This window comes from Branchiostoma floridae, chromosome 4, assembly GCF_000003815.2.
Source record: "Branchiostoma floridae strain S238N-H82 chromosome 4, Bfl_VNyyK, whole genome shotgun sequence".
NCBI lineage: Eukaryota > Metazoa > Chordata > Leptocardii > Amphioxiformes > Branchiostomatidae > Branchiostoma > Branchiostoma floridae.
In genome coordinates this window covers 24152067-24171642 of record NC_049982.1, presented here as the reverse complement: position 1 = coordinate 24171642, position 19576 = coordinate 24152067, and the positions used below count along the sequence as shown (strand labels likewise).

The 19576-nt window shown below is 39.5% G+C and overlaps 1 protein-coding gene across 6 annotated transcripts in view; it reads right to left on the bottom strand.

Annotated features, from left to right (window-relative positions):
- LOC118414587 (Kv channel-interacting protein 4-like) overlaps nucleotides 1–19576 on the bottom strand; it is a 62612-nt gene that overhangs the window by 27793 nt on the left and 15243 nt on the right. Inside the window, exon 1 of one of the 6 annotated variants that reach the window (XM_035818736.1) lies at nucleotides 16766–17571. The exons of 1 other annotated variant lie outside the window; for it this stretch is intronic. In XM_035818736.1, the coding sequence (XP_035674629.1) occupies nucleotides 16766–16940 (175 nt within the window). In that variant the 5' untranslated portion in view covers nucleotides 16941–17571. Of the gene's footprint in view, nucleotides 1–345; nucleotides 598–11570; nucleotides 11877–16765; nucleotides 17572–19576 lie in introns of those variants that run through there. 4 more of the 6 variants (XM_035818739.1, XM_035818735.1, XM_035818738.1 and 1 more) reach the window with 4 other exon arrangements.

Genomic DNA, 19576 nt, shown 5'->3' with positions numbered 1-19576 from the left:
TACCCCTGGTCCAAATATACCTGCCAGTGTGTATATTATAATTCTGATTTGGGGTACATGTTTGCATACTCTGGCATGTTACACTGGCCCAGGGCAAAAGACAAAAACCAGAAGTTATGCTGCTGTACCATGGACAGTCATCAGGAGGCCCAAACTTGACCTTGACTTCCGTCTTCCCAAGGCTTTGCCATGTACCAAATATCATTACAATCCATTCAGCCAATCTCAAGTTATAATGACAACTATCCCAAGAAACAAACAGACATACAAACAGGCAGGTGCACACACAGGCACTCAAACAACAACTCCATTTTTCATGGAGGTAACAACAACAAATCTCGTTACCGTACAAGTCCGGACCATCGAAATCCATCCCGTAATTCTGTAGTTAACTTCCCCACAAGGTTGACTCAGACAGCACTCAAAATGGAGGATCAGGGGCTCAAGCAAAATAACAAGTCAGGCTGACACCGTCAGGAAGACAATCTCATCCGCACGACGTGCGAGGGAAATGATGTAGACAAGAACTTGGCACTGTGCGCAAAATTTCCACGTGAGATGATGCAGTGCTTAAGCCAAGCCTCACACCTGTCAACTGACAAGCACAAGAGTCTTCAACAGATCATACCATTCATGCCTTCTGAAAAGGGGGGGGGGACATTTTTTTTCTTTTCTTTTCAGAAATCCTGCCAAGATTCTCACCTTTACAAATCATTGTTAGACAGTTTGAAATACTATGAATAATTCATAGACATGTGATAAAAAGCTTCCTATGACCCTGAAATACGTTTGGAAGAAACCTTTGTGTCGTATAACTCCGAGGTGTTAGAGTCTGGTAGATGGAGCATGACTCGTTGCGACGGAAACCATTAAAATTTCAATCCGTCTACATCAGATTAGCGTGCGCTATGGCTTAATGACTTGAGTGCCCCACATTAATAGCATTCATCGACTTTAAGGGGAATATGATAAAGCTGTACCTTACAACGGTGCGTAATTCGGGTCAAACCTTATTGTATACTGTAAATCTTGATAGTTTGGCAGTGGCTTTATTTTTTATGTGAGTTCCCTGACTCCGAGTTACTGCAAATATGCATTTGAACTGATTACCTTACTGTATTACAGCATTTTCCACCCATAACTTAACAAACCTTCTTCCCCCTTCTACCAATTGAATCCCTGTGAAGATACATGGATTTACAGTAATCTACCCGAATGGTTATCAATAATTCCCAAAAGGGACATTGATAACTAATCCCTCTCTAAAAAAGTAAAAGGCAAAACATGATTTGATAACGAAATGCTTATTAGGGGACACTGTTAAAGTGCTTGTGCCAGAAATAACACTAAGATGCAGCTTACAGTCCCTGATTCCTTTCAACCATAATAAGTATTAACTACAAATGTATTATGCAATGAAGTTAGACATTTACAGTTGTATTGTATACAAAATATACACCCTTCTAACCTTAGTGAGTATGAAAGCTTTCAAAATCAATCATTCATGATCATGTAAATTCCATCACAGTGAACATGATCTGAAACCTAACACCTATAAGCTCTTAAAAGAATGTACTGCAGAGAAGTAAACAAAGCATTACATGATTATGAATAATGCAAAGTGTACGTAATTGAAATAATTATGCTGTTTCATTCTCAAGAGTATATATTTGTGAGCTGCAGTGTAGTTGCCAATATTGCCTGATTCCACAAGTAAGTACAATATGTACAGACTGAGACTAACTACAGAAGACTGCTTCTTTCCTCACGTACACTCAGTGACTTCAATGACTTGAGTGGTTATAATTGACAGCTACATCTCCTATGGGCATTATGGCACCTAACACGATATTAACCCTCATATTATTGCCATCTTTCTCCATGCATCTTCATGCTTCGCAATGTTACATTATTCACCACATTCTGGGTATGCCTAAAATTCTTTCTCTCTTCTTTATTGGCAGTGACACAAAAACATTACACGGGTCAGCCTAGGCAGCTCATGCTAGTGACGGCAGCAGTAACCTCCCAAAATACAGAGATACGCATGTTTACATGGCATACATGATAAGCATTACAATGATAATCAATCTTAAAAATATAACATGCATCTTTGTAACTATAGAGGAAATAGATCTATAGGATGACAGTAGGTTAAGTAGATAGAAGGTACGAATGAAATTAAGTAGGAAGAAATCTTAAGAGTACCTAAGGAATATACTTTATGTTCTGCCCATATGTGACAGAAGAGAGGGTGGCATTTGAATCTACTTTTCAGGGCATGACACCTCATGCAGAGATGCCTAGGAAGTGTAGCCACCAAACTGCACTTTCAACAAAGCACTCAGATCCTCGGACCACTCTAGATCTAAGAGTAAGAAAACACTCCAGTGCAAACCATTGACCGACAGAAGCAAGGTCAATATTACCATTCCATATGCCAAAGGAGTTTTGGGAAAACTCAGACGGATATTCAGATGGATATTCCAAAACCTCAACATTGCCACTTTAACTTCATACCTCACTCAACCTTCCAGCTTAAACTGGTACATCCAAAAGAGCAACCTTGGAAGGGTATCAAGGCCAATGTAATCTACAGACTAACATGTGAAGAAACCAACTGCAAAACACATACATCGGCAAGACCAGCCGGTCACTAAAAGAAATTAGGAACAAAAAGCATTGCAAACCTAATGCTAATGGCTACTTCACTATCATTTTCCACCACCACCAACACAACCAGGGACACTCCTTCAATCTCCAATCCACAGGTACCCTAGACTGCAAATGCCACAGGTTCAAATGGGAAGTTAGAGAGGATATATAATATAAGAGAATATAAAATTATCTCACCCTCAACAGGGAAGGAGGCCTATATATGGAACTTTTCGGCATTTAAAATTTAGTACTCCCACCCAAGTGACAAAACTTAGCTCCGGATCCTTTAGCAGTGCATTGTAAGTACAAACAAAAAGAACCAAAATGACTCAGTTTGTATCATCTTTGGCTTACCTTTGTTTGACTATGTTAGAATTGTCTTCAACTCCTTTAGATTGAAATTTTACATCCAAGAGTATAAAACCTGCTCTCCAAAAAGTAGTGTCCTTATCCACTGTACTGTCCATACCTCAAGTAGTGTCCGAACCCAGACATAGACTCCGCACTCTCCATACTCTCAGAAGAGTCCGTAGCCAAGAACTGTCCATACCCCAGTAATGTAAATACCCCCAGAAGTGTCCATACCCCCAGAAGTGTCCGTACCCCCAGAAGTGTCCGTACCACAGGAAGTGTCCGTATCCCAGGAAGTGTCCGTATCCCAGTGTCTGTGCCCCCAGTAGTGTATGTACCCCTAGTAGTGTCTGTACCCCATGAATGTCCTTACCCCAAAAATGTCCGTACACCCAAAACGTCCGTACCCCCCAAAATGTCGGTACCCCCAGAAATTTCCGTACCCCCAGTAGTGTCAGTAATCCAAGAACTGTCCATACCCCCCAGTAGTGTCTGTACCATGAGTAGTGGCCATACCCTCAGTAATGTCCATACCCCCAGAAATTTCCATACCCATAGAAGTGTCCGTACCCAAAAAATGTCCGTACCCCCAGTAGTGTCCATTAAACCCCAGAAGTGTCTGTACCCAAGAAGTCACAGTCCATACCCCCAGAAATGTCCGTACCCCAAGTAGTGTTCGTAAACACAGTCTGTATTCCCAGAAATGTCCTTAAAACTCCAGAAATGTCATAACCCCAAAAATGTCCATACCCCCCGCAAGCCCAAGAAGTGGCTGTACTCCCAGTAGTATCTGTATCCCCAGTAGTGTCTGTACCCCCAGTAGTGTCCATATCTCTAGTTGTGTCCGGATCCATATCCCCAGTAGCATTCCTACCCCCAGTAGTGTCAGTGCCTCCAGAAGTGTCCGTACCTCCAGAGGTGCCAGTACCCCTGCTAGTGTCCATTCCCCCAGTAGTGTCTGAGACCCAGTAGTGTCCGTACATTTTGTACCCCCAGCAGTTTCCTACCCCCAGTAGTTTTCATACCATCAGAAGTGTTTGTATCCCCTGGAACGTTGAAACCCTCTGTAGCATTTTTTTCACTTTTATAAGAGTTTTATACCAGGATTGTGAATTCATTCAGTTACATAAAGGAAAGACTTCACATATTGATCATATTATTTCTCTTCTGGAAATTTTATATGGAATCACTGGAAATCATCGTAAAATTTCCTTAATCAGATAAATGTTTGCAGAGCACACTACTTTGCCTAGGCTATAGGGCTTACATGTAACTGGCCAATTCATAAATCTACTGGGGTAACATGAAAATTCATGAGTATGGTGTATCATAAGCACATACAGCCTGGGTTGTCACCACATGCATGACACAATAAGAAATCAATCATTAATTTGTTTATTCATTCATGCAATACTCAAGGCACACACCAGATGGCATTTCTCTTAGTCAGTTACATGTACAGTAAGATAGCACAAACATGTACTTGCAGTACTCAATGTAAACACTAGATGGCATTTCTGTGACATGACACACACATCCGATAGTTGTCTTTCCATTCATCTGACACCAAGAACACATTCTTCTAAACCCAAGAGCAAGTTTGACATACCTGTTTAATGGATCAAAGCGAGAAGGTGCCCACACGCAAGTTGTGTTGGACAGTTACGTAGTTCAAGTTTGGATGAGTCCACAAGTTGGAGTTTACATGTAAAGAGGGAAACAATTTGTAAGAATTATGAAACAAAGTAGCTAAGTGTCTAAGACTTACATGTATTGCATTTGAGTTGCAGCGCTTTAATGTGTTCAAGGCACCTCCTTAAACATTGTAACCCATTCTACTTCCCATGCAAAAGGTGTGTGTAGCATTAACAGTGATGACCTCCCAGGACTGAACTGAGATATCTAGATCTCAAGTCACCAATTGATAGGAACAAGGTACTCAACTGTGAGGATGCTACCAGAGTTGAGGTACAGGGATATCCCTAATGAGATAGGGGGATAATAACCATCATCTAGACTGAATTAATGATCTATTTCTTTTGACATACATATCAATTTGCACTTCCTGTATATTACATCCGGCATCTGGCTTACAACAGAAGCAATCATATCTGATAATGAATATACTGTATGTGCAGGAGTCAGGTCAACGAACCCCTGGGAAGGTCGATGAACCCCCAGGACCAGTAGGAGGATAACTGACCCTCTGTAACACTCACTTTGCATATATCACTGCCAAGGCAGAAAACCACTACATGTACCTGACTCTGATTCAAATTTTATACCCAGGGCTCAAAATACCAGGTGCATTTGCACCTTGATGCACCCAAAACTGTAGCTGTGCACCCAATTTCTTTCTGCACCCAAATATCTTCGTAGGTGAATATATTGTAAAGACATCAAAGTATAAACTAGTTTTAACCATATTCTTGACATCTAAGTGTTAGAAAGGTAATATAATCTCTGTCATAGTACTTGTTTAAGAATCTGATGTTGGATTTTGGTTCATCAAAATGTTTGACGCCCCAAAACTGTATATGTGTGCGTGCCATGACAACATACTTCTTTTTAAATGATCATTTTATATGGTGCACCCAAAACATTTTTGGGTGCACCCAATTTTATTACCTTAGGTGCAATAGTGCTCCTAATCCAAAAAATTAGCCCTGGTACCACTCCTACAGTTGTATCTGTTTTCATCAGGACTGTCTCAAGCTTCAATTCCTTTCTGTACTGCTCGTAGCTATTGTTTGGTTATTAAGTTTACTTGTTCAATCTTTCATTTGAAGCTGATGATAGCACAATGTCATCAAATCTACACTGGTCTAGTCAAGAAAGAAATGCAGACTCAGTCATGTATTGAAGTGCATTCACCTTGCTGCAGTGCCACCTAGTGGAAAGTAGTAGAACAGCAGGTCCTTGCCACCCGATAAAGACAGCTGAGAGCTCCCAACCCGTCATGAATAAAAAATGCTGTCGTATTAAACAAAAAACTTTTTACAAATGAAGAACAAACTGCCAACGATTGGTAGACATCAATCCAATAGAAAACAAAACTGACAATCATCACAGAAATTCAGCACCAAGGACAGGGTCGTTTTGTACAAATTATTGTTTCATTGCAAGAGAATACATTTTTCAATTTGAAACATTATCATTCTGAAAGGCTTACAAGGGAGAAACTCCCACATTAGATAATCTTGGGAATGTTTTGCATTAATGCTGACATGCTATTCTGCAATTCTGCATGTAAATTAGCGGAAAACATTGACATTGACAGCTGACTTCGTTCATGACAAAGAAGGTAATCAAAGATTTTTTTCTTCCCAGAGGCAAGTGTCCTCTAGCAGCAATTGTATGTAATGCAGTGCACAAACAAATAGAGAGAGAGAGAGAAACACAAACACAAAGACTGACGGACATACAGACACAAACACTTAGATACACAAACACACAGACAGACACACCTGAGCACACGCACAAACACACACTTAAACACACGTACAGGAAGACAAGTCCAAAAGAACACTTGCCTTCAAAGTAAAGTAAAAAGGTTAACAGTTTACACATGATATGCATTCACATGTTTGATTGATCACCTCCCCACTAATGAATTGGTAACGACATCGCTAGATCACTGTGACTATCTATAATATCATCCTGACGGGGTGCCTGATTCACCATGAAAGATAAAGGTTATGACATTTAGCAAGTACTGTTGAAATGTATGTAAAGTACATTTTGTAGATTGGACTCATTCCTCAAGCTACTCACATCTTTCTCCCTGCAGTCATCCCTCAGTACGACATCTTTCTGTAGCCCCATTTCGTTGCGTACAACTTTTTTAGGGCTTAGAGGCACAAATACATGAAGTTTTCCGCTTATAATATATGTTCCCACTAATCCCAGTGCATTACGTTCTAGTCCATGTAACCTGATGCCCTATACAAATGTAGGTCAGTGCGTCCTGGCCTTAGTTGACCTACACTGTTGAAATATATGCAGCATCTTTATGCTTGCAGTTTTCGTAATTACTAATCACATAGCATACAACACCAGCTTTTCAACTGGGTAATTCTGAGTTTCAACTACAAACTAAAAGACAGTGCAAACTGCTAATTTTCCTTTGTTTTGATATATAATGTAGGGGACACTGGCTGTAGTTCATTTGATCCCCACACAGAACCATTTCAAAGAGAGAGTGAAATAATATGCCAACAGAATTTCTTAATCTTTAAATGTATTGTAGATTGTACTCTAACCTTAAAGATTTGTTTTTGTATTTCTCTAGTGTACCCTTGCATGATTTTTACCACATCAAAGTCAGCCAGTTGCCTTCTGGTCTTTCTAACTATAGAAATCCCCAAAGGGCAATTACTACATTCTGCTACCAACTACATGCAGATACTAAAGCTGCCTAAGGATGAATTTAGGCCACAGCAAGTAGATTCTATGGATGACACTGGCACCCTCTTCTTTTTTTGCCTTCTCACTAACTTTGGAGTCTACAGAGGATGTTATACTTAAAATTTACTTGCCGTGGCCTTACAATGGTTTAAGACTACTGCAGCTTGCATATTTACCTACATATGCCATTTTGAGTCTTTGAATCATCAGTCCTTTCAACAGTGAAAATCTGGCTTAAGAAAAGGGACTGGAATGCAACTCATCCCTTATAAACCATAACCAATGATCATACCCATGGTTTTCACTAAGTTCTGATGTATTCATCTTTTTCAGAGCCTGCTAAGAAGTAATAAGGGCTTACTCCCCCTCCTTGCCTGGCAAAACGTGATAACGGCCACAGAAATATATAACGATGGAGCTCTGCTTTATGATTTCTGTCTGGAGCATTTGATCATGAAAGATACACTGTAATCTCAGAAAGGGGCATGCCTGATCATGTTGTGAGAGTATACATCACTGCAGGTGGTCTCTAGGGTGCAACTGAGTTAACAGAAAAAGTAAAGCAAAGATGCCATGCTACCTTGAAATAGTCAAGAGTTTTTGTAAATTTCTTGACAAAATGTAACACAGAGATGTCTATATTCAAATTACATTCTTCACTCCTGGATGTCTACAACTGTTCTTGCTATCCTGACTTTTGGCCATGTGTCAACGTTCCAATCCTACCAGTCTGCCCAAGAAATTTGGATGCCTTCACATCCTGACAGTCTCTGGTACAAAGCCGGGGGGAACACACAATGAGACAAACAAACTGTTTGTATGGATGGTTTTCAAAGATGACTGATGCTGCATCGGCATCATCATGCATGTTGCATGACTACATGTAAAACTAAGAAATGTGAAATCTGGAAAATCAGTTGTATGCAATGCTTTCAGTACCACGGACAGCACTGTGTAAATGTTTTACAATTATTTTCCTGCTCAAGCCCTAGAACCAACAAATTCGATTGATGTGGCCCGGTCGAGCCACCGCAGGTGTCAACAGCCCATAATGGATTACCCAATCCTGATCACGTCTGGCACCTGTAGTACAATAATCTAGCACCCACCCACCAGCCATTAACAACACAGCCTGCGGGCCTTCATATCTTTTCTATGGTGAAGTTTTAGGGAGAGTTGATGCAGTCAATACTGCCCACAAAAACCACTCGGGGGACCAAAAACACCTGGTCTATGTGGACAGGTAGGTGGTCAATAGTGACAGGATCCTTGTTGCTTGTGCCAATGGGAAAAGTGACGTATTAGGGACCACATTGTCACATTGGCCAGTTAGACTTAACATGAGTGTATAAAGATGGTTTCTTGTGCAGGGTTGACTGTACTACCTGTTGATGCAAATTTTCCTCCTACTCAATGTTTTTAATCCCTTTGCTGATAGTGTAAGGCCAGAGGTCAGTTCTAGGCAATGAACTACTTACTCAATGGTCACCATGTACATGTAACAAGACCAGAAGGACGTGTGCAACACTTTAATGCAACTGAAATGCCCCCTGCAGTTCCAAAGAAAGTTGCTAGAGAGCCCAAACTTACAGTGTATGCCCAACAGCTGGACTCCAGACAGAGAGAAACTCAACCATGTTGATTAGTTATCAAAAAGACAGTATTACTGTTTCTGTGAATAGCTTTATCAGTTTGGTACGTGACTGAATAAAGAGAATCCTTTTTTCACAACGCTAACTTTATTTCCAACATTTCAGTGCCTACAGAGATCCTCAATTTGAGATGACCACTGCTGGCTGCATGCCACTGTCAACCAATCTTGGTTGTTAATGAGTGTGGTAAGAATGTCCCCTGGGGATAACACTAACAGATGGTTGTAGGTTGGGTAAGCTGTGCTCATGTGTCATGCCCATAGCCAGGATTTATTGGGGGTGGGGGTCTTTTGACTAGCAAATGCCAAAGGCATGAGACAAATGCTGCATGCATCAACTTTCCATAATGGCAGAATTATCCCCCAGAAAATTGTGAAAATTCAAATTCCCTGCGGTTTTGAGAGGATTTGAAACTAGCAAAATAGAGATTGTCGACAAGAGGGCTGTCAAGAGTGGTTTAATTGGTCATTCTTTTTGGGTACCTCCGTGTGTGTCTGTGACCTTCCCCTGCCTATAGGCATGTCTTTTCCAAGTCTAGGCAAAAATATCCAACAAATCATGACTGTTTCCAACCCTGACCCCCTCAGTTGAAGCTAAACCATGAGGCTGTTTGACCGCGTACTGCTTGTGGTGATTGTTGTCGCCAGAATGCTGATTGACTACTCGGAGGGATTTCGAGGGCGGACGCGGAATTACTCGGGGTGGCGGAGGTCGAAAGTGTTGTTTCCAGGGAAATGGTTTGTGATGACAACCGCAGTGACCTACTTAAAGTTCACCTTGGCCTGACCTCCATATAATGGCCAATCAACCGCCACAAGGAGAGAATGACGACTGCCACTGATGTCATCACTGCTTTTAGCCAACATGAGCAGGCTGCTAAAATGGTGCATGTTTTTGTTTCCAAATCTGGAAAAAAAAGGTTCCAAGGACCAAGAAATGAGTCATGCATGTTCACATTTATCTCAGGGGTAACCTACATGACATCCATTGTTTAAAAAAAAAACATGGATATCACATCAAGTCGACGGATGGTGGTTTCAAACTACAATATTTTGAAAATATTGGCGATTTTGAAAATATTGTCGTTTCATGTACAATGTAACAAAGGATATAGTTTACTTCAATATTTTAAAATATTGTAGTTTGAAACGGGATTTAGGTTACCTCTAATTGGATAAAGGTGAACTGTTGACGGATGGTTTCAAACTACAATACATGAAGTTTGATACAACAGCAGATTTGATTACCCCGCAGATAAAGGAGAACTAGTGTTGAATTTGTGCAGCCCAATGAGTGTTGCTGTTAGCCCTTAGATGAAATGATTTCTTGGCTCATACCTTGATGCACTTGTCAGTACTGTTGACCACATCAGGATCAAGTTAAAAGAAAAGAAGGATGGGGTAGATGTAGGGAGGCTTAAGAACTGGGGGCAGTGACTTACTGTAATGTTGTGGGTGGATACAAGCTCAATGCATTAAAACAATCAGTATCTGTAAATCTTCCTCCTTGAAAACTTGAAAAGCACTTTTCATTCTGATTGGGAAATTTAGATCCATGACTCATAAAATAATCATCAGCACAGTGCAAATTTCAAACAATGGGGGAGCCCTAGTGTTGAACTAATGTATGACAAACTCTGAGTCTGAGATTGAAAATATGTAAACCCTAAATACAAAGACTTACCATGAAAAGTAGACATTAGGCCACACCAAATTAATTTATTGCTTCTCAGAAAATGAAAAAAATGGACAGGCAGATTCAGGAAGCAACATTTGAAATTGGTGTGGCCTCAGCTACATGCTAATATCTAATTGGTTAAGCTTATCTATATTATGAGTGTGTCTTAGTGTCTACATGTAGGTCCAGACCTGTACCTATGATAGATAAACTGCTGTGCGAGGTCCTATACCTGTACCTGAACATCTTTCAGGTATAAACACAGACCCACTTGTTGCACCGTCAAATGGGCTGCCAGATACATGTAGTACATGTATACATCCCAGAAGCAATTAGCCTTAATGTGCCAGACAATGCTTTGCTGCCTGTGCCATTCCAGACACAGAGTGCTTACAGAATCAGGGCATGAGCGACATATTTATCTCACGTTGGCGCTCAAGCCACTGACAGTAACTGTACTGTATGAATGTCACCTCATCTAGAAAACAAAACACTATTTTGCTGTATATCTGATAGATGTATCATGTTATCAACACAATTATTGTAACACTTAATAATGGACATACACAATGATAAAACATAAACATCTCTATGCATTAAGCCATTTATATCTAGACAAATAATTACACAGGACAGTGTCACCTAATTTACAAATGCCCTTTTGCTGCATATCTGATACAGACAATAATACCACAATTACAGGTGGAAACATGGTGGACATACTTTCCACATGCACTCTTGCTGATAACACATTTGACGGAGCATAATGAAATGACAAGTACCAATACAACAAGCCTCGGTGACAAGTTCTTTAGTAAAGATTACCTTGATGATTGTTAAGTCGAAGATGGCCGACCAACCACCGACTTAGGGTCCACCTCTTCTTACAGCAGCTGTACATCCCAAACTGTTGTTGTTTTCAAATCACCGCTCTAATAACTGTTGATCTATCTGGAGGCCTTTCTATTCTGTAAACAGCTTTTATGGACATATAAATCTGTCCTTAGCCACATGTGAAGAGAGAGAGAGAACTGGCACTCAATGCTCCAAACACCCAGCAAAGGGAAAATGAATGGACTTTGCTGGAAAAACAGGCAGATTAAGAACACACCTGCGCTTTGCAAAACGACCACGGGGGATCGCTCATCAAGCAATGACCCCGAGTCCCGCTCCAAGCAAAGTCTCGCGGGACCAATAACCATGACAACGACAAGATCTCATGCTTGCCCAATGGAGGACTCTCTGTGGTTACCATGGTGATGTTAGAGAGTCAATGGTGAGGTGGGAATGGAAATGACTAGTGATTGGTTGAGCCAGATATGACTCTGACCAATCACGGTTTGGGACCATTAATCTAACAGGAGTTAATAGCTGGCCACACTGTGTTGACAGTAACAGGGACACTGAAATGAGTTCGACCTTTTCATTTCAAAAGAAAAGCTCTTGTAAGAGTATTTAGGACCTAGTACCAGACGGTATCATAGATGAGAGGACTAAATTTAAGCTTAATGTTGGTTGTGTTAAGAATGTAGATATAGCAAGCCTTTATGTACAGGGCCATATGTAGCCCACATATGTCGAATGAGATATCCAGGATATTTTTGTCATTTCCTTTATGTAAATAAGGCATGCAATAATAAAGCAATACAAATAAAGTATGACTGAACAGGCCGTGTGATTGACATCAAATTTATTCCCAAAAATATTTGAATATTCAAGCTACAGGTAGCATCAGTGGCATTATGTTGTAAATGTGTGACAAAAACTTTAGATTTCAGCCAGATACCAGAACACAGTCACAGTTCTTTTAAAAATGGTCTGTGTTTCTCAATAATGTCTCAGCATCAGAAATGTGCACTATTATTATTATACCTTTAGGGATTTACTGATGCTGCTGGTTAGTGCATGTAGCATATCTTTAAGTTTAAAATTTGTTACTTTTTAGGTGAACATGCCTGTGTGTTTGCACAGTGCACATCGTATATTGTCTGTGTGTCTAAGTGTCTAAGAACGTATGTGTGCGTAATATGTCACGAGTACACACTGTGAGCATGTGTAATACATTGTAACTAATTTGCAATTGTATGTGTGTGTGTGTGAGTGTGTGTGTGTGACAGTACATTGTATGCATATTTACAAAATAATTAAATTTTGTATGTGTGTTTGTCTGACTGTGTGTGCACACTTGTGTGTGCATGTGTGTGCTTGCCATGTACCTGTGTACAGTACCGGTAAGTGTGTTTGAGTCTTCCCGAATGCTTGTCTGTCAGATTGGAGGGGTTGCTCATCTGAAAGCATGACGGTATGAAGTATGAAGACGGTGTGAAGTATGCCATCTCTGATTGCCTTGTTGACCATTTGACTGAGCCAAACTTAAATAAAATAAATGGGTCCTCAGAGAAATCATATAATAACCTGATAATTACATCAGGTGCGTATGATTTATTGCCATATGTCATATCATGTTTCCCTCTTAGGCTACCACGTATATGACAAGTTAGGAATGGATGTCAAAAACGTAATATTTAATTTACAATTTTTCATAAAGATTACAGTTCTAAACGTTACGTAACAATTTTTTTTTACAACTATCTTCCCATCTGTACACAACATTTTGCATTCACAATAATGTTGCTTGGTTGATCCCTATCTAACAAATGTACTACATGTTCCCAGAGGTCACACTGCTCATCGCCTGATGAGTCATGTAGAATGTAATGCATGAACCTGTCAACATCACTTTTGTAATTATAGGGCACAGTTAATGCTAAATAGAGCTCTAAAAGGTTGAATTATGTCTTCAGACTGTCATTCAGTCATTTACGGCAAATCAGCAACGCATAGTTTTGTCTAAAATAACTTTGCAGTGATTCTAAGCAAAAATTCTGACCTAACATTAGGGTATATTCTCTCATTTGTTTGTATCACATACATAGCAAACTCATCAGATCTCATGCAGGTACGGACACAAATCATAATAAACTGATAACTATGATCTACCCAAGCCTCGGACCTAACCTCGTTCTCTCGCAAAACTAGATCATTCTGTGAACAAGATGTGCTATTAGACATTATAAGATTTGGAGGCCTAAAGTTTGTAAATGTGTTTATAATGCCTTCAAGTTGTAAATTTCATCTTCATCAAAGCAATTTCATTTAACTTCACTCAAAAAAACAAGCTCACTGACTATACAATTATTCTTGGACCATACTACAGTTTTAAGTAACTTAGGCTCAATCCTAACATCAAATTTCCATTTGCTCCTTGTAATTGGATGTTATGCTCAGTATGGAAAGTGACAAATAGACGAGTGCAATGGGTTAGTGGTTAGTCTCTGTACTTGTATTCAGGTGGCTACAGATTCAAACTCAAGAAACTTTAGAAATGGTGCATCCTAATTTTGCTTTCCCTGCTTAGAACTCAGCACAAGTCAGAATGGAAGATTATAACACACTGTAACCACTGGTAGCGATGAAGCCCCTTAATGCCCCCGAGGCTTCTGTCGCTCAGAGTTATAGAAACGGAGATGGGCACTGTCCAAATGATATACCCGAAGGCTGGAATGATATGTCCTTTGGTATCCCACAGTTAAAGAGAGCTTAATAGGCATAGGATAACATTATCCCTATCACTGATGTATATGTCTCATGCAAACTAAGCCCCCAGGGAATAAACTTCTTGTTTTTATTACTTCACCTTACATATCACTCAGTGTGAAAAAATTGGTCCAGTGGAAATTCTAATCTGTTACAACAGGGACATTTATCAGCAGGCAATAAACATTAGAAATTATAGGCTTCGTGAAGAGTTAATTGTCTTTCCACAGGGGTTCAAGTCAATAAGGAGATACAGCGAAAAACATGCTTAACACACATCATGGGGGCTTTGGTCTTAATTGTCAGCCTTAATGTCCTATTTAATTATGTATTTAATTTCAATTTACCATTTAAATGACTTTCTTCCTGAGTATAGCATGTCGTGGTAATTATGTTATTGATACTCATAACTGGCTTCTATCCTATGATAGAAGCCAGTTATGATAATAATAGATAGATGATGATTGTGTACACACATGCATACCTACATCAGTCCTTACTACACTGTAGGTATAATGCTATTTCACCTTTATCCATGGGATTCGTTGTTTTCAAAAGCAGGGTATTTAGACATATCATTTTCTATTAAATGTGAGTTCAAACTGCTATATTCTTGAAAATATTACAATTTGAAACTACCGTCCGTCAACTTGATATCCTAAATGGGCTGTTTTGAAAAGCAATGGATATAGCTTACCCCTCGGATAAAGGTGAACTAGCGTTAATTGTATACAATAAAATAAAACATGATAATAAGTGTGCAAGAATGAGCCCTATAAAACCTAACACTTGCATGACCTTGCATGACCTTTGATATACACAGCCATTGTGCAGTGAATATTAATGATTAATGTGTTATTATTTCTGGCCTCTATCTGTCACATTAGATAATGACTGTACATGCCCCTGGTAACATTTACATGTCATGATGTCAGCTCCTTCTACTATACCATACATGTAACCATAAAACCCCATAAAATCCAAAGCCTGTTATAGCACTATATAAAACCCTCAGGTAAAAGTGTCATTCAACACTTGTGCCATGTTTTACACTCTAGAGTTGAGTGCGGGTGACTCACATCACTGATAACCTACATGTACATGTACGCCATGTAGATGGAAAATTGTCTTTCATTAACCTTCTTCTCAGAGAAGGTTATGTTTTTAATATTAGTGACATAACATAAGAAGCTATTGAAGGACATCTATGAAATTTGGTATGAGGTATTACACTATGTAAGATTAATAAAGGATGAAGACATTGTCAACACACAGAGCATTACAGAAATAGCCCAATTCCCTATCTAACTACTTTGCTAAATAGCAGTATGTAGACAAGGTGCATTGTATTAAGTTGATTATGTAAATGAAAACTCCATCAAATTTTTAAATCTGTTAAATGTTCATGTATCGTATTGCCTGCCAATGTAAAATGTTCAAGATTAGGAAGTATTTTGAACGCTGTAAAATTAGTTGAGTATTGAAGAACCAAAAATCACATTGAAAAATCTCAAGATTTTGTGTAATATCTTGTGATGTTTTTGATAAATCTAAGATAGTTCTAAAAAAATCTCAAAATGAATTATGCTTTGACAGAAAGAAGACAGGATGTTTTAAAGATGTTTTGAAATGTGCACATTGGCTGACAATTCCAACATATTCCAGCCATGTACATGTAGTAATTGCTTGATATCAAAATGTAAGCAAGCAAATCTCTTGAACAACCTCCAGAACACAGGAACAGCTGCCAAGCCTAATCAGTTCTGGCAGAAAGACAACTAACGTTACTAACAAAAAACAACTTTACATTCTAGGACATTCTTTCTGTACACTGATATATCAGTGTACAGAAAGAATGTCCTAGAATGTAAAGTTGTGATAACAGACTGACTGCAAAGTCCATTTGGCCTTCTTAACATCAGTGTTATCCGATTCAGGAATCTGTACCAAAGGTTAAGGCAGCACTGGTCTGGATATCGAATGTCTTATGTTTATAAAAATCCCAATAAATACACAATGTACAATATACAATGTACCTAGCAGTCATTCTGCAGCCGAATGAAGGAATGACTTGCAAATTATGTAATACTATATGTACATCGGGGATGTCAAATTATTCATATTATTCAAAAAACACCAGACTCCAGAGACCTTACCTAACCAATTGTTACAAAAAAATGAATAATTTGCACACAGACTTTTGCCATTTAGGGCAGACCCCTACCTTGCAAAGTGCAAATGCCACATATTTCCCTCCTATCACAAAATCAAGTCTTTGAAAACGATTTTCAGTAGTACACTGTAGATGTAAAACTACTGGGCATTTTGTATCTAATTTATCAGTGCTACAGTTTCAAAACAGGTACCCTCCCCAAGATCACAACATTGCATAGTACACATTTGTGTAGGTTCTAGAATCTTACCTTTCTCTGGTACAAAGCACTTTTGAAACCACTGGAAGAGTCGGAAACATCTCCGATACGTTGTGGAATCCTTTCTCTGAACCAAATGTTTCTGGCCATCCTTTTCCTTGGTTGGAGGTTGGTATTTGTAGGGCAAAGAGTTTTCCTCCTTGGCTGCCTTCCGTGACCGTTGCATGCTGCTCTGTCACGTCCGTTATTACACACAGGTCTGTGCTCTGTCAGAACTACTCACTCACTCGCTCAACTGGATAATCCTATATATGTGCCAATTTTGCACAGAATCTCTCCGCAATTTTGGGTTGTTTTGTTTTCGATTCTGGCTACTACAGCGGCATGATAAAATGATCTTACATTTCAATCTGGATTTTGTTTCCTTCAACAATGACAGCAGGAACAGCCTGGCTACTGTACAAGAACAACAAGTGCCTTCAAAAAATCAATGACGGAGTACTACAACCAGTTGCACATGGTATGGCAGGCACTACCCGTGGATTACTCCAAATGTACCTCTGTCACTCTGCAAGCGAAGCTTCAGAAGCGTAGCCTGTATGGCAAGTGGACGTAACCTTAGCAAATCAACCGCACTGTGTCAATACGCTTAACACAATGGCGTAAAAGGATACCTGTAACCGAAACTCTATTCTCCGCACAACTGCATACACTGTGTGTACACTACAGCCACATGTGTACTGTCTGCTCAAAACCCGTACAGAAATCAAATCAGTAGACCAAGCAGATTATGCCTGATTAAACATAATAAATGCTCAGCCTTCCATTACCGAATCCACAGGTTACTAATATCAAATGATCCTGTAATACAGAACAGTGGCGCTAAATGAGTGGGCTTCTCACTACTGATCTGAGATGAATTAAGGCATACGAGACCCTGGGGACACATGCTAAGGTAAGCGGGTCAACCCCTGATGCAGATCAACCAGTTAGTTATACCCCACCAAGGTGACTTCAATGTTGTGAGTCACAGAGCTGAGTGAGTGAGTAACAAGTGTGCGGATGTGGAACGTGAACAGCACACTCATCATTATTTGCATCTATCATCAAACATGAATGGCTGGCTCCCTGGAGTCTGGAGGACGACTGATTATAGCTGGTGCTGTTGATAATAACTGCCTTCAGATACGGGAGCTGGCAACCGGCAAGTCACAGTATACAAGTCATGTACTTAACAGTCACGCTTACATGATCCAGATATCTTTCAGGGGTTTCTTTGGTTCACATCAATTCTCCTGTATTGAGAAATATACTCTTTCAGAGCTTTGAACAAAAATGTCACTGCAGTTCCCAAAACAAGATAGGAGGACCAAACCTAGTAACTGTTAAGCTAAATATATACATGTATATATATATATATAATTATATATAATATAATGTACCACATAATGCTCAAAAAGCAAACTGTCAAATCAAGCAAGACTTAATAGCATGTCCAACACAGAAGAAACATTGGCTGTATTTCTTTTTTACCGTACTGAGTTGAATAAATCAAATCTTTATCTCCTTGAGATCCACCAAATATGATCACAATCCATCCATCCATAACTTCTTGTGTTACATTTGGCCACGTACAAACACAAACAGTCAGACAGACACTAAATGGCTCTTTCACAGAGGAAAAATTGTGTTGCTTTATCATTTTTGTGGTGCCTTATACAAATATCATTTTTCAAAGTTTCAAATTGAAAGTTTATTTTTATGAACATACCATTCTCATCAATCAATAAAGATTTCTATATATCATCATGTTTTCATGTCATACTCTATAGATGTGCCATTGCAATCAATACCTGGAGGTCATTGAACTGTACGTACATAAAAGTTTCTGCTCCTTCAACAAAGGCGCATGTAACTGCTTGTCCTTTATATCAAAATCTCCTGACGCCCCTAAGAATCATTGAATTTGCACATACAACATTGCACCACCATAGGACTGATAATGTTTGCTGGGATCGACGTTCTCTCAAAAATCAACATTGATAGAACCTGTTGCAGAGTCAGCATGAAGAGCCGTTGCCTAGCAACATTCACGTCACCTCTTCCGGGAACCCACCCATTACCGTGGCAACAATGAGGACGAGGCAAACACATTAAGCAGTGACTCAGTAAAAGCCTTGTTGAGGAATATCTCACACCCATTAAAAGCAGCCCATTTACAGAGTCTGACATACATGTACGTGATATTCAACCTCCTTGATATGACCCATAATTTGTCTGGAGGGCACTGTCACGTCAGAAAATACATTTTGTAAATGAGGGTCTGGAAGCCTTTTTACGTGTGGCATAGCGACTTATTTCAACTCACTGTTAATCGTAGCCAACCAGCTCTAATTCAACGTTAAACGTTGACGGTTGATTATCCGTGAAGCGTTATTGGTCATATTTATTCCACGTCTTTGTAGCACATTCTAACTTTATCGTTAGATGACAACATCACATTAGCATCATCAGGAAGTACTGGCCAACCTTAACCCTCCATGCTTGTGCAAACTGCAAAGTCTGAAAAAGCAAGTCAGAGTTTGCTGGGTGACTATGTGCAAATTCAAAGGCTGAGAATGCCAGGGATGCACTTACATTTTGTAACTCAATCAATGTTGACAGTAAATGATTTGTGAAGCTTTAATAGTTTACTTGCTTTAATGTTATATGCAATTTTATTGAATTTACCATTAATCCTTGCTGGTCCTACTAAATGTCCGTGTTGCCAGGACACCCCCATGCAGAGCCTCATGTAAAACATGGTACAGAAGAACCTTGAAAGTAACAGTGACTCTTTCATCTAAGGAAATGGAAGATGAT